Source organism: Passer montanus, unplaced genomic scaffold, assembly GCF_014805655.1.
Source record: "Passer montanus isolate IOZ18808 unplaced genomic scaffold, ASM1480565v1 scaffold8, whole genome shotgun sequence".
Taxonomy (NCBI): Eukaryota; Metazoa; Chordata; class Aves; order Passeriformes; family Passeridae; genus Passer; species Passer montanus.
This window is the reverse complement of record NW_024373256.1, coordinates 947,573-959,679: the sequence shown is the minus strand read 5'-3', so window position 1 is coordinate 959,679 and position 12,107 is coordinate 947,573. Positions and strand designations below refer to the sequence as shown.

The 12,107-nt window shown below is 62.8% G+C and overlaps 1 protein-coding gene across 1 annotated transcript in view; it reads left to right on the top strand.

Moving 5' to 3' along the window:
- Nucleotides 1–12,107, top strand: part of LOC120513327 (delphilin-like) — a 41,145-nt gene that overhangs the window by 2,345 nt on the left and 26,693 nt on the right. The window contains 2 exon segments of the mRNA XM_039732653.1: nt 2,651–3,282; nt 5,836–5,990. Coding sequence (XP_039588587.1) covers nt 2,659–3,282; nt 5,836–5,990 — 779 coding nt within the window. The 5' untranslated portion in view covers nt 2,651–2,658.

Sequence of the window (12,107 nt, the reverse complement as noted above, 5' to 3'; positions counted from 1 at the left end):
CTGCTGCCTGGGACAGCTCTGCTGGCTGGGGACAGCTCTCCTGCCTGGGACAGCTCTGCTCTCTGGGGACAGCTCTGCTCTCTGAGGACAGCTCTGCTCCCTGGGGACAGCTCTGCTCCCTGGGGACAGCTCTCCTGCCTGGGGACAGCTCTGCTCTCTGGGACAGCTCTGCTCCCTGGGGACAGCTCTGCTGCCTGGGACAGCTCTGCTCTCTGGGCACAGCTCTGCTCTCTGGGGACAGCTCTGCTCTCTGGGCACAGCTCTGCTCCCCGGGGACAGCTCTGCTCCCTGGGCACAGCTCTGCTCTCTGGGGACAGCTCTCCTGCCTGGGGACAGCTCTCCTCCCTGGGACAGCTCTGCTCTCTGAGGACAGCTCTGCTCCCTGGGCACAGCTCTGCTCTCTGGGGACAGCTCTCCTGCCTGGGGACAGCTCTCCTCCCTGGGACAGCTCTGCTCTCTGAGGACAGCTCTGCTCCCTGGGCACAGCTCTGCTCTCTGGGGACAGCTCTCCTGCCTGGGGACAGCTCTCCTCCCTGGGACAGCTCTGCTCTCTGAGGACAGCTCTGCTCCCTGGGCACAGCTCTGCTCTCTGGGGACAGCTCTCCTGCCTGGGGACAGCTCTCCTCCCTGGGACAGCTCTGCTCTCTGAGGACAGCTCTGCTCCCTGGGACAGCTCTGCTCCCTGGGGACAGCTCTGCTGCCTGGGGACAGCTCCCCTGGTGAGCCCCAAAGCCCTGGACCCCCAAATCCCTGCAGCACAGCAGGTGGGGGCTGCAGTCCCAGCCCCTCGGTGTGTCGCTCACCGTGCCGGGGGCCCGGCTGGCCCCGCTGTCCCCGGCGCTGGCCCCGCTCTCCGCACGGCGCTGTCGCTTCGCATTTGCCCTGCGGGAGGAGGATTTCCCTCCCCGGGCACTAATCTGTTTTCCCTCCTTGCAGCTCCTAATTCCCCCCAGATCTGCAGGCTCAGGTCAGCGCCAGGCTCAGCCAGGACGAGCACGGCAATTAGTCTGCCCGCGCCCCTCTGTGCGCTGGAAATAAAGTTAATTAGGAAAGGAAAAGGCCAGGATGACCTTAGCGCGTGTGTGGCGCTGAGCTGGAGCGCCTGGCAGGGCGCAGGCTCCCGTGAGAAGGCCGGGAAGGGGCAGCCACCCCCTGCCCGCCGTGTCCCGGTGCCACGGCAGCCGTTCCACCGGCCCGGAGCCACCCCCAGCCCCGGGGGCTGCAGGAGAGCGGGGAAGCCGGGAAGATGCTGCCTGGAGCCCTGCGGGTACACGGGAAGCGCTTCCCGGGGTGATGGAGGAGAGCCAGGAGAGCTCCGAGCGCTCGGTGGGGCAGAGCTGAGAGCCCCCGGCGTGCCCGATGGAATTCTGTAAGTGCCGAGGGCCGGGGAGGTGCAAGGGTGCAGACCCCGGGCTTCCCCCTGGGCCCGTCCCAGGGCTCGCTGGGCTCCTCCTGGGGCTGTCAGAATTCCCGCTGGGGCTGTCAGAATTCCCGCTGGGGCTGTCAGAACTCCTGCCCAGCAGCTCCGGGGATGGGGTTTGGTCACAGGTGGGTTCATCCCGCCGCTGCCAGGCTTGCCCCGAGCTCCACCCTCAGCTCTCCCCCTCTGAGTCTCAGTCTCTGGAAGATGATTTGCCCAGGTGAAATTGTCTGGGTTTCATTTTTGTAAGTGCTTAATGCGTGTTCAGTGACACGGATGGAGCAAACACGGGGGTAAAAAGCACCTTCACAGACAGCTGAGATCAAGCAGACAGGAAAACCAGATAGGAATTACTTCAGTGAGAGTCAGCGGGCAGTGCAGGCACTCACACATCGCACAGAACGCGAGGGTGGGGAGGGACCTGGCAGGGTCATCTGGGCAGCACAGCTCGGAGAGGGCACCCGAGGGCACCGTGCCCATCAGCCAGCCGGGATCACCTCGGGCAAAGGCGACTCCTGCAGATGTTCAGATGTGCCCGATGTCTCCTGGAGCATCCGTGGAGCCAGTCCAAACCCTTCACGGGAACCACAAACCAGCCCTGCTGAAAGCTTTCTCCTGCCATTTCGGGGTGCTGCCATCAGGGCAGCTCAGACACGGGACTGAGAGGGCACAGAAGTGATCCTGGGAGGGCTGAGAGGATCTGGCAAATTCGAATGGATTTACAGTAATTTTGTAGTGGCAAACTGCTAACATACTGAGCGTTGAGAAGGGCTGGTTAAAACCAAGCTGGTTTAAGTCCTTGGATCATCTATTCATTAATGTATGAGAAATTCATCATGTCTCTGACTTGCATCATGTCAGAGAAATGAACTAATCGTTTTGACAGGCAAATAAATACAAGAAGATGCCCAAGTGAGGCTCCTGGGGAAGGGGCAGAAGGGTGCCCCAGGTGAGACCAGGGCTGTGCCAGGTCACATCTGAGTGCCACGTGTAGCCCCAACCTTCCCAGCCAACGTGGCCTCCTCAGTGACACTGCCAGCAGCCAAAGACAGAGTAAAAGCTGATATTTTCAGGAGATCTAGAGGAAATTCAGGCTTTTGGGGCACGGTGAGGGGGACACAGCACACGCTGTAACCCCCCACCCCATGGGCCCCACACGGCACCTACAGGAACGACCCCAGAGGATGGAAAACCCATCCCAACTCCTCTCTTTCCCTCCTTCTTTTCCAGTCGCAGCCATGCCGGCAACCAACCAGGGCTGGCCCGAGTCCTTCGGGTTCCGGCTCGGCGGCTCGGGGCCGTGCTACATCCTCTGGGTGCAGGAGGGCAGCAGCGCGGCGCTGGCGGGGCTGCGCCCGGGGGACGAAGTGCTGGAGCTCGAGGGCCAGCCCGTGTCCTCGCTGGGCTGCCAGGCGCTGCTGGGGCTGGCCCGGCGCTGCCGCAACGTGCCCCCGAGCATCGGCGTGGTGTCGCGGCTGCAGCACGCCAGCATCCCCCCCGGGCCGCGGGGGGGCTTCGGCTTCGAGCTGGCGAGCGAGAGCCCCCCGCGCGTGGGCAGCGTGAGCCCCGAGTCGCCGGCCGCGGCCTGCGGGCTGCAGCCCGGGGATTACCTGCTGCAGGTGGACGGCAGCCCCGTGGCGCTGCCGGAGGCGGCGGCCGCGCTCGTGGGGTCGTGCCGAGGGAGGACCCTGCGCCTGGCACTGCTGCGGCCACAGCGCGGGGACACGGCTGGGGACACGGCTGGGGACACCGTCCATGACATCGCCCGGGACACCGCCTGTGACACCGCCCGGGACCCCGGGGCCAGCGGCGGCTCCGCCCGCCGGGACAGGAGGCAGAAGGCGCAGGAGTTCAGCAGGAAGGTGAGGCCGGGGTGTGCGCTGAGGGGTCGGGGCGCTGGGCACCCCCTGTGCCCAGCGGGGTTGGGGATTGTCGCCGCCAGCCTTGGCACGCTGCGGGGGAACGGTCCCGGCTTGGCCACGGGGCTTCGGTGCAGATCTGGGGCATGACAACCCGAGAGAAGAGTCTGGTATTGCCTGGGGGCTGCAAAGGGCTTGAGAGTCCCTGGGGATGACCCCAAGTTCTCGTTCCCTGGCACTGTGAGAGGTGGAGAGACCCACAGGGCAGGTCCTGCTCTGCTGCGTGCCTGGGTGTCCCTTCAAAGCCTGAGCCCGTCACCCCGCAGACATTTGAGTTCTTGTTTTGTTGCAAAAGGGAAAACATCAATGCGATTACATCTTCATTGTGCTCCTGAAAGCTTCCTAGTGGGTGTTTTACCAAACACCTCGCCTTGCGCTAATTATAAATTTGATCACAGTTGTTTTTTTTCAATCTTTCTCATTTCCATTTCAAAGTAGCCTTTTAAAATGCTGTTATGAAAATGCCCAGGCTGGTAGGGCTTCTTCTTTTTTTTTTTTTTTTTTTTTAATTCCGAGTTAATAAAGGAAGAAGACATCCATAAAGAGATTTGTGGGTATCAGGCGAATCCCCTCAGTCAGCTTCTCCATTAAAGATTCACGAATACCCACCGAGGTTTGGATTCATGGGCGTGGGAAACAGATACCTGCTGATTGCAGGAGATTAACGAGGAGGGAATGTGACTGTCTCTGAAGTCACATTAAGCGAGTAAAAGATTCCTGGACAATGACAGGACAGCAATTCTGTAGCGGTGCTGTGAGCAGCCCATGGGGACCGCTGTCCCCTCCCTCCCCAGCCCACGGAGCCCCCTGGGCCAGCTCCAGCCAGCGTGGGCACAGGCAGGAGCACAGCGCTGCTGGAGCTCAGCTCAGCTGGCAGAAGCCTCTCCAGAGGGAATTCACAGCGCAGATGTTTGGAGTGGCTTCAGTTTCTCTGTGCTGTAGAAAATGCTGAACCAGGGGGGGTTTTACCCCTCCTCTGCTCGGTGCTGTGAGCACCCGGGGGCTGCTGCCTGCCCAGGGTGAGGCTGGAGGGCTCAGGGGGTTTGTGTTTGACATTGCACTGCCCACGGGTCACCTTGGCCCTGCCTCCTTCGTCTGGGAGAGCCCCAGGCTGAATCGCCTGCCTGGCAGACAGTGGTGGCCCTGTCAGTGGCAGCGGGCAGGGCTGGGCCGTGTCCCGGTGTCCTGGGGAGCCAGGGAGGTGCTGACAGTCTCAGTTCCAGGGCAGTGCCTTCTCTTGCCCCCTGTGTGCTCAGGGGACCGCCTGAGGGCTGGCAGCACCCCTGTGGTGGTGGGGTCCCCATCGCTGTCGGTGTCCAAGGAGAGGCTGGACGTGGCACTCCGGGCTCTGGGCTGGCTGAGGAGGTGGGGACCGGGCTCAGCTGGGACTCGAGGACCTGGGAGGTCTCTTCCAGCTGAAACGATTTGTGATTCTGCGATTCCCACCCACCAAGCCCTGCAATCCCAGCCCAGGCAGAGATTTCACAGCATCCCTCTGGGATCCACCCCCCCAGGAGCACCACGGTGTGTCAGCGTGAGCTGGCCCTGGGGACTGTGAGCCCAGGGGACACTGCTGCGGCTGCCCCACATCGGGTAACCTTGAAGTGCTGCTGCTGCCGGGAGCCAGCAGCACCAGGGGGCTCTGCCGGGCTCCTGGTGCCGGTGTCAGCCTCCCTGGGGAGCTGCCAAGTGGGACAACACCTGGAGAAACGGCTCTTCCCCTTCCCCAGGCAGGTGATGCTCGCGGCTCCCTGGCAGTGCCAGCACGGGGGTGCACACAGAGCTCTGCCCACACCCCCAGTGCCCAGGGGAGGGTGAGGGGCTCCTCTCCCCTCCCTGCAGGCAAACCTGCTGGCAGCACAAAGAATCACCTTCAGGAAACCCCAGGTGCCGAGAGGTGTCACTGGGAGTTCTGCATCCCACCCCAGGTGAGGAACCAGCTCCCACTGCCAAGGGCAGGGGGCACCCCCCCAGAGTGGGAGGAGGTGAATAAGGAGGGTCCCATGAAGGGTAATTGGTAATCGATGGTAATTAACTAACACTCTGCCTGTCCCAGCTGGAGAGGAGGGGGCAGTGGTGGGGAGCTGTCAGTGCTGACCCAGGGCTGGCACTCACCCTCCTGTTCTGTGCCCCGGTGCCCAGGGCAGACAGAGCTGCCCAGAGGGATCAGGGAGTGAAGCACAAAGCACGAAGAGCTCCAAAAGCCCATTGCAGCTTCCTCTGCCAGCAGGCTCCAGCCTGATCCCACCCAGGCTGAGAGCCAGCAGAATTTTGGGAATTTGGGGTCACAGCGCTGCTCTGGTGGAGTGTTGGGACAGCCCAGCAGCTGCAGGGCCACGTGTGGGAGCAGAGCAGCATGTGATGGGCTGGCTCTGCAGTGTCCCTCTGTCCCTGCGTGGCTCCCTCTGCCCTGGCTGGGCAGGGAGTGGGACACAGGAGTGCCCTGCTCCACGGCCTCCTGCTCAGTGCCCCTCTCCTCCCCTGTGCCACACGCAGGTGGATGCCATCCTGGGGGAGCAGCCGGAGCTGAAGGAGAAGCTGTTCACCGTGCTGAAGCAGTACGCTGCCCAGAGGAGGGTGGAGAGCCTGGCCCATGCCCTGGGCATGCTGCTCACCCACGAGTCCCACCAGCACCTCATCCACAGCATCAGGTACAGGGGCACCTGACGCTGCCCTGTGCCACCAACCACGGCCTCCTGTGCCTGCTGCTGAGCAGGGCAGCTGGGAGGGTCCTGGGGAAGGGCTGGGATGGTCCTGGAGGAAGGGCTGGGAGGATCCTGCAGGGAAGGGCTGGGAGGGTCCTGCAGGGAAGGTTTGGAATGATCCTGCAGGGAAGGGCTGGGAGGGTCCTGAAGGGAAGGGATGGGATGATCCTGCAGGGAAGGGTTAGATGATCCTGGAGGAAGGGTTGGGATGATCCTGGAGGAAGGGTTGGGAGGATCCTGCAGGGAAGGGCTGGGAGGGTCCTGAAGGGAAGGGATGGGATGATCCTGCAGGGAAGGGTTGGGATGATCCTGCAGGGAAGGGTTGGGATGATCCTGCAGGGAAGGGCTGGATGATCCTGGAGGAAGGGTTGGGATGATCCTGCAGGGAAGGGCTGGGATGATCCTGCAGGGAAGGGTTAGATGATCCTGGAGGAAGGGTTGGGATGATCCTGCAGGGGAGGGTTGGGATGATCCTGCAGAGAAGGTTTGGGAGAATCCTGCAGGGAAGGGTTGGGATGGTCCTGAAGGGAAGGGATGGGATGGTCCTGCAGGGAAGGGTTGGGAGGATCCTGCAGGGAAAGTTTGGGAGAATCCTGCAGGGAAGGGTTGGGAGGATCCTGAAGGGAGGATGCCAACCAGCTTTCCAAGGGACAGCTGAGCCAAGCTTGGTGGCACTTAGCCCAGCACCCCTGTGCCCTCCTGCCCAGGGTGTGTGTGGGGGCCTGGTCCCACTGCTCTGCCTGCAGCAGGGGATGTGGCTCCCATTCTTGGCTCTGATGTGGAAGGGAGATGGGATTAGCCGCAGAGGCACTGGAGATTCTCCAGAAGCTTGGCCAGAAAATAATCTGAGTTCTGCAGGGTGAGAGCTGGTGTGGGTGAGGGCTTAGCCAGCGCTGCCAGCAGCTCTGGCAGGGGGGGCCTGGGGGTCTCTGCTGGGGCCAGGGGCTGCCCGGGGTGCCAGAGAGTGGCCGCTCACCCTGGGGTGCCCTGGCAATGCTCTGCTGGGGCTCAGGGTCCCTGGCACCTCTGGAGCCCCAGTGCCAGGGCAGCGAGGCCGGAGCTGGGCTGGAGCTGGTGCTGGCCCGGGACACGTGGTGGGATTACAGCCAGGCTGAGACCATGGCCATTAGGGAATCAGGTCTCCATCTGGCCTCGCTCCGGGCCCAGCTTTCCAATTGCTGCTTTAATCAGAGGAATTGTAAGATATTACAGTTTCCATAACAACGTCCCTGTGCGGGGTCTGCTCTGACCCACCGTGGTGGGGGGGTGGCTCGGGGCCCTGGCCATGCAGCGTCCCCCTGCCATGCTGTCACTGCTCTGGGTCCCCCAGAGCCCTGCCCACCTGGGGACAGCAGGCACAGAGCCCTGCAGGTGCAGGGGGCACAGTCAGCTGCCCGCAGTCACCTTGTCCACGTGCCCATGTCCAGCCTGTCCTGTGCCACTGAGCGTTCTGGAGGGACCCGACCTGCCAACAGCTGGGGCTGGGGGAGGGATGGATGGCACCGAGCCAGGCCTGAACCATCACTTCAAACTGAATCACAAAATAAGCCCCCAGCACTCACAATTCGGGAGAATTCTTTCCCCCAGCAAGATCCCTGAAAATGCCTCAAACGCCTCGGGTACCCCCCTGCCATCATCCCTGGGGAATTACACAGGATTACCTCCCCTCACACAGGGGATTTCAGTAAGTGTCCAAAGCTTCTTCCGGACCCAAGCCCCTCTGTGGGGGGCACAGCAGGGTCCCCCCGGGCTGTCCCTGTCCCAGCAATCCCTGTCAGTGAGCAGAGCGTGGCTGGACCCGGGGCTGCCACCCCGAGCTTGCCCCGTGCCCAGCCTGTGATGCCAGGGGCAGCAGCACCTTATGGCTCCCCAAAACAGGGTCAAACCCCCCGACTGCCCCCTGCCCCCGTGTGAAAGGTGAATGCCAGGGCTGGGCCAAGGGGCGCCGTGGATCTGGCAGCTAATCTGGCTTTAATGGAAATGAAATATTTAGCTCGGGCAAAAGATTTACCGTCTAATCTTAATGAAATGAAGGCAAGAGAATAAACAGAAGAGGTGCCTTGGAGAGCAGGTTTCCCAGCTGTGGGTGCTGGGGCAGTGCCAGGCGTGCTGCTGTGCCTGATCCCGGGGTCTCTCCCATGGCTTGGCTCCCCTGCCTTTGCTGTCCCTGCTTTTGCTGTCCCTGCTTTGCTGTCCCTGCAGGTGGTGAGCAGCTCCCAGGAGCTGTGAACTCTGGCTGCTGTGAACTCCTGGGTGACTCCAGCCGGTTCAGGCTGTCCCTGCCTGAGGAGGGGTCTGTGCCCTGGAGCAGCACCCGGGGCTGGGAGGGCAGGGGGTTCCTGCAGGGGCTGGCCCGGTTCCAGCGCTGCCTGGGGGTGGGTGCAGTGTGGGGGTGCTGCTGTGGCTGTCGTGCTGCCCTGGGGCACGGGGCAGCCACCCCGGGCACTGACGGGGGTGCAGTCTGGAGCCCTCAGGCCTGAGCCAGCGAGTGTCCTGGGGCTTGTCCTGTGGGATCACCCAGGGGGCACTTGGCACCTCGGGAGTGCCCACGGCGCATCCCTTGAGGCTGTGCCCAGCTCTGCTCTGTTTCCACCCGAGGCGGGGACAGCCCCGTGATCTCTTCCATGTGCTCACCGGGAGGAGAGGAGCCCTCGGAGGCGGGGATGAGCCTCTCCTCCCCAGGAGGGCCGTGCCACCGGCCGGGGCTGCGGTGGATGCCGGCTGAGGGGTCCCCGCCGTGCTCCCTGCCCCGGGCGGGCGGCGGAGCCCTGGCACGGGCAGGCGGTGGTGGCGGGCTGTGTGTGCCCGTGTGTGCCCTGGCACGCAGGGCCAGCCGCCGCTCCGTCCCCGTCTCCCACTGACCCTCGCGCCGGCCTGATTGGATCTTCCCTCTGCACCAGCTGTGTTTATTTCTGTGCTGTTGCTGCTGCCGGCTGTCCCCTGCTGTCCCCTCCCCTCTGTCCCCCCCTGCGAAGTGCTGCGGCTCAGCGGAGCCCCAGACCCCGGCTCCGCGCACGGATCCTCCCGGGGCTGCCGCCGCCCCTCCTCTGCCCTCCAGCCGGCCTTTCCCACTATTGGATTTTTTTTTCCACCCCTCTTTCTTTTTATCTCCAATGGATTTCATCCCATTTGCCCAGTATTAAGCTCCTGCAGATTTTAATTTGCTGACATTTTTTTCATCTGCTTGGCTGTGGAGAGCGGGGATAATGCACGTGCTGCGCGGGTCCTCCCCGCTCCCATCGCTGCCCATATGGCTGATGTGTGCGGGCAAAGTGCACAGCTCTAGCTCTGCCCGAGGATGCTGAGAGCCGGCTGCCGGGGGGGAAGATGAGCTGCCTCGGGTGAGTAACGAGCGCACCTTTCCCGGCACTGAGGGAAACGGGTTTAAATCACGTTCCTCCTGGAACGCGGCAGCCCCTGGCACCGCGGAAACGAGGTGTGCTGGAAGTTAATTAACTCTTAGCATCCTTATTGCCTCGGAGCTGCTCCGCGCGAGGGATCCGCCAGGCGGGGGAGGGAGGCTCTAATTTGGGTTATGCCATCACCTGCGACACCAGAGCGAGGGGCTTGTCCCCTCTGCCCCCCGCCGGGCCCCCGGGCCGGGGCCGGCCGGGATGGGTTATTTGGGGCCGGCCGGGATGGGTTATTTGGGGCCGACCGGGATGGGTTATTTGGGGCCGACCGCGGTCTCGGGGGTCCCGTCCCCCGGTGCTGCTCTGGTTTCTGAGCCGGTTCCAAAGCGGGCACAGCTCGGTGCCGGCTCCGTGCCCGGAGGTCTGCAGAGCCCCCCAGCCCGTCCCCGGGCTCTGGGGGCTGGAGTGACCCTGGGGGCCGGGCGGGACTCCCGGGGTGCCCTCGGTGCCAGCAGGGCTGTGCGCTGGCACACCCCCGCGTCCGGGCACCGTGTCCCTTTGCAGCGCGGGTTCTCCCGGTGGTGCCGTGCCCGGGATGCGCAGCCCCTGGCAGCGCCGTTCAGGTTAAAACCATCGGTTTGCGGTGGAACTGGGGGGAAATGTCTGGGTTTGCCAGCAGCGGGGACAGCAGCAGGGACACAGCCGGGGTCCGTGAGCCCGGCCTGGGCTGGGCTGGGCTGGGATGGGATGGGATGGGATGGGATGGGATGTGTGCGGTCCAGCCCCGCGGTCCGGCTGCATCCTCAGGAGAAGCTCCGGCTCCCTTCGGACTGTGAGGTGTTGTCTCGGCTCTCCTGTAGGTCGTGTTGTGCTTCAGGGCTGCGGGCAGGACCCTTTGGGGCAGTTTGTTCCCCACTGCTTTGGTTTGGCTCCGTTTGCTCCCGGGATAACGCCGAGGGGGCCGTGCTGGGCTGGGCCGGGCTGGGCCGAGCCCGCTCCCGGCTCTGATCGCCGGCGCAGCTGAAATCGCTGCCCCCCGGGGGCTCCCTCATGACGGGAGAAATTCTGCCGAGTCCGCGTTCAGAACGCTCCCAACACAATCTATTTGTCCCAGCTTGTTTTTCACGGCAATAAAACTGCCTGGCGTGCTGCTGTATTAAACTGCTCCAGCCATCTGTGACCGGCCCTGGATCAGAAATTCCATTTCAGCCGTTAGCATTTATATATTATGGATTGTGCTGCTTCCCTGCTTCTCAGCCCCCTCCACGGACCCACCCTCCGGGGCTGGGGGAGCTTCCCGGCTCTTTTGGGTGTGGATGGAACATGAGAGACCCCCGAGTCCCTGATGCTGACACGGACGCTGTCCTCCTGTCCATTCCCACTGAAAAACCACCTGGGTCACAGGATGCTAATGGAGGAAAAGCAGCTCTTGTTCGCTTCCATTAAAAAAAAAATCCCTAATCTGATGGCCCAGCATATGCTCAGCTGCCCAAAAAAAGGGGAATTAGGGCGGCAGGGAACAAAACGTGTCAGCAGTGAGACAATTGGGAGCGAGTTCCTTTTTTATTGGCGGAGTTCAAATAGGTCACGACCAAAATGCCTCGGTGGGAAATCTCCTGATGGGAGATTAAATTCCTTTGGCAAATCAAACTCCGGCTGGGATGCAGATGGGATCAGCCTGGCCCGCCTGCACCCTGCTGGAGCCACAACTTTGATTTTGGGAAGTGCTTACTTAGGATGAGTTTCCCAGTGTCCTAAAGGAAACAGGAAAAGCAGAGTGGAGCTGCAGGAAAAGCAGAGTGGAGCTGCAGGAAAAGCCTTTCTGGGGTCTCTTTGAAGGTCTCGGTGTCCCCAGAGCTGTGGGACCGCCTGTCCCTGCCAGGACAAGGACAAAGCCAGCAGGTCGTGGTGCACAGCGTGGTTTGGGCACAGGGACACTGGGTTTGGGACAGCCGAGGGCACCCTGGGGTGCTGCTGGGACCCAGCCAGGACGGGCTGTGGCCGCTCCGGGGCAGATGAATCCTCAGTGGGCAGGGAGGTGGCAGGAGGGTGACCCTCTCCCGAAGCTCCGGGGCGCTCTGGGCTGTCCCCGGGGGTGGCAGAGTGCCCGGGGAAGGGCTGAGGGGGCTCCAGCCCCGTGCTCAGCCTGCCTGCCCGCAGGAAAGGGGCTCTGGGCTGTCCCCGGGGGTGGCAGGGTGGCGGGGAAGGGCTGAGGGGGCTCCAGCCCCGTGCTCAGCCTGCCTGCCCGCAGGAAAGGCGCCTCCTGTCCTGGTGACGGGCGACAATGGTCCCACCTGCCCTGGGTGAGGGTTGTGGAGGCTCCAGCACGGGGAGAGCGGGGCTGGGCACAGCTCCCTGCTGCTGCTGCTGCGGGCTCAGCGAGCTCTGCTCCTGCACGAGGGGCTGGAGGCTCGGCAGCCCCGGGGCTGTGACCCTGTCCCACACACGGCTGGAGGAGGTTTGGGCATTTGGGGTTCATCAGCACAATTCCTGTTCTGGGGTAAAGCCTGCAGGAGTTTTCTCTCCTGGATTTTAGCATCTGGCTGGACCAGCAGAGCTCTTCAGGGCTGGCAGTGGTTTCCACAGCACAGTTAGATATAATCCAAGTGTAGCTCAGTGTTTTAATCCACTCTGGGACGTGTTTTTCTGCACAACTGCCAAACCCAAGGTCAGGTCTGTACTGGTTGTTTTGGGGCCAAACCGTACGTTT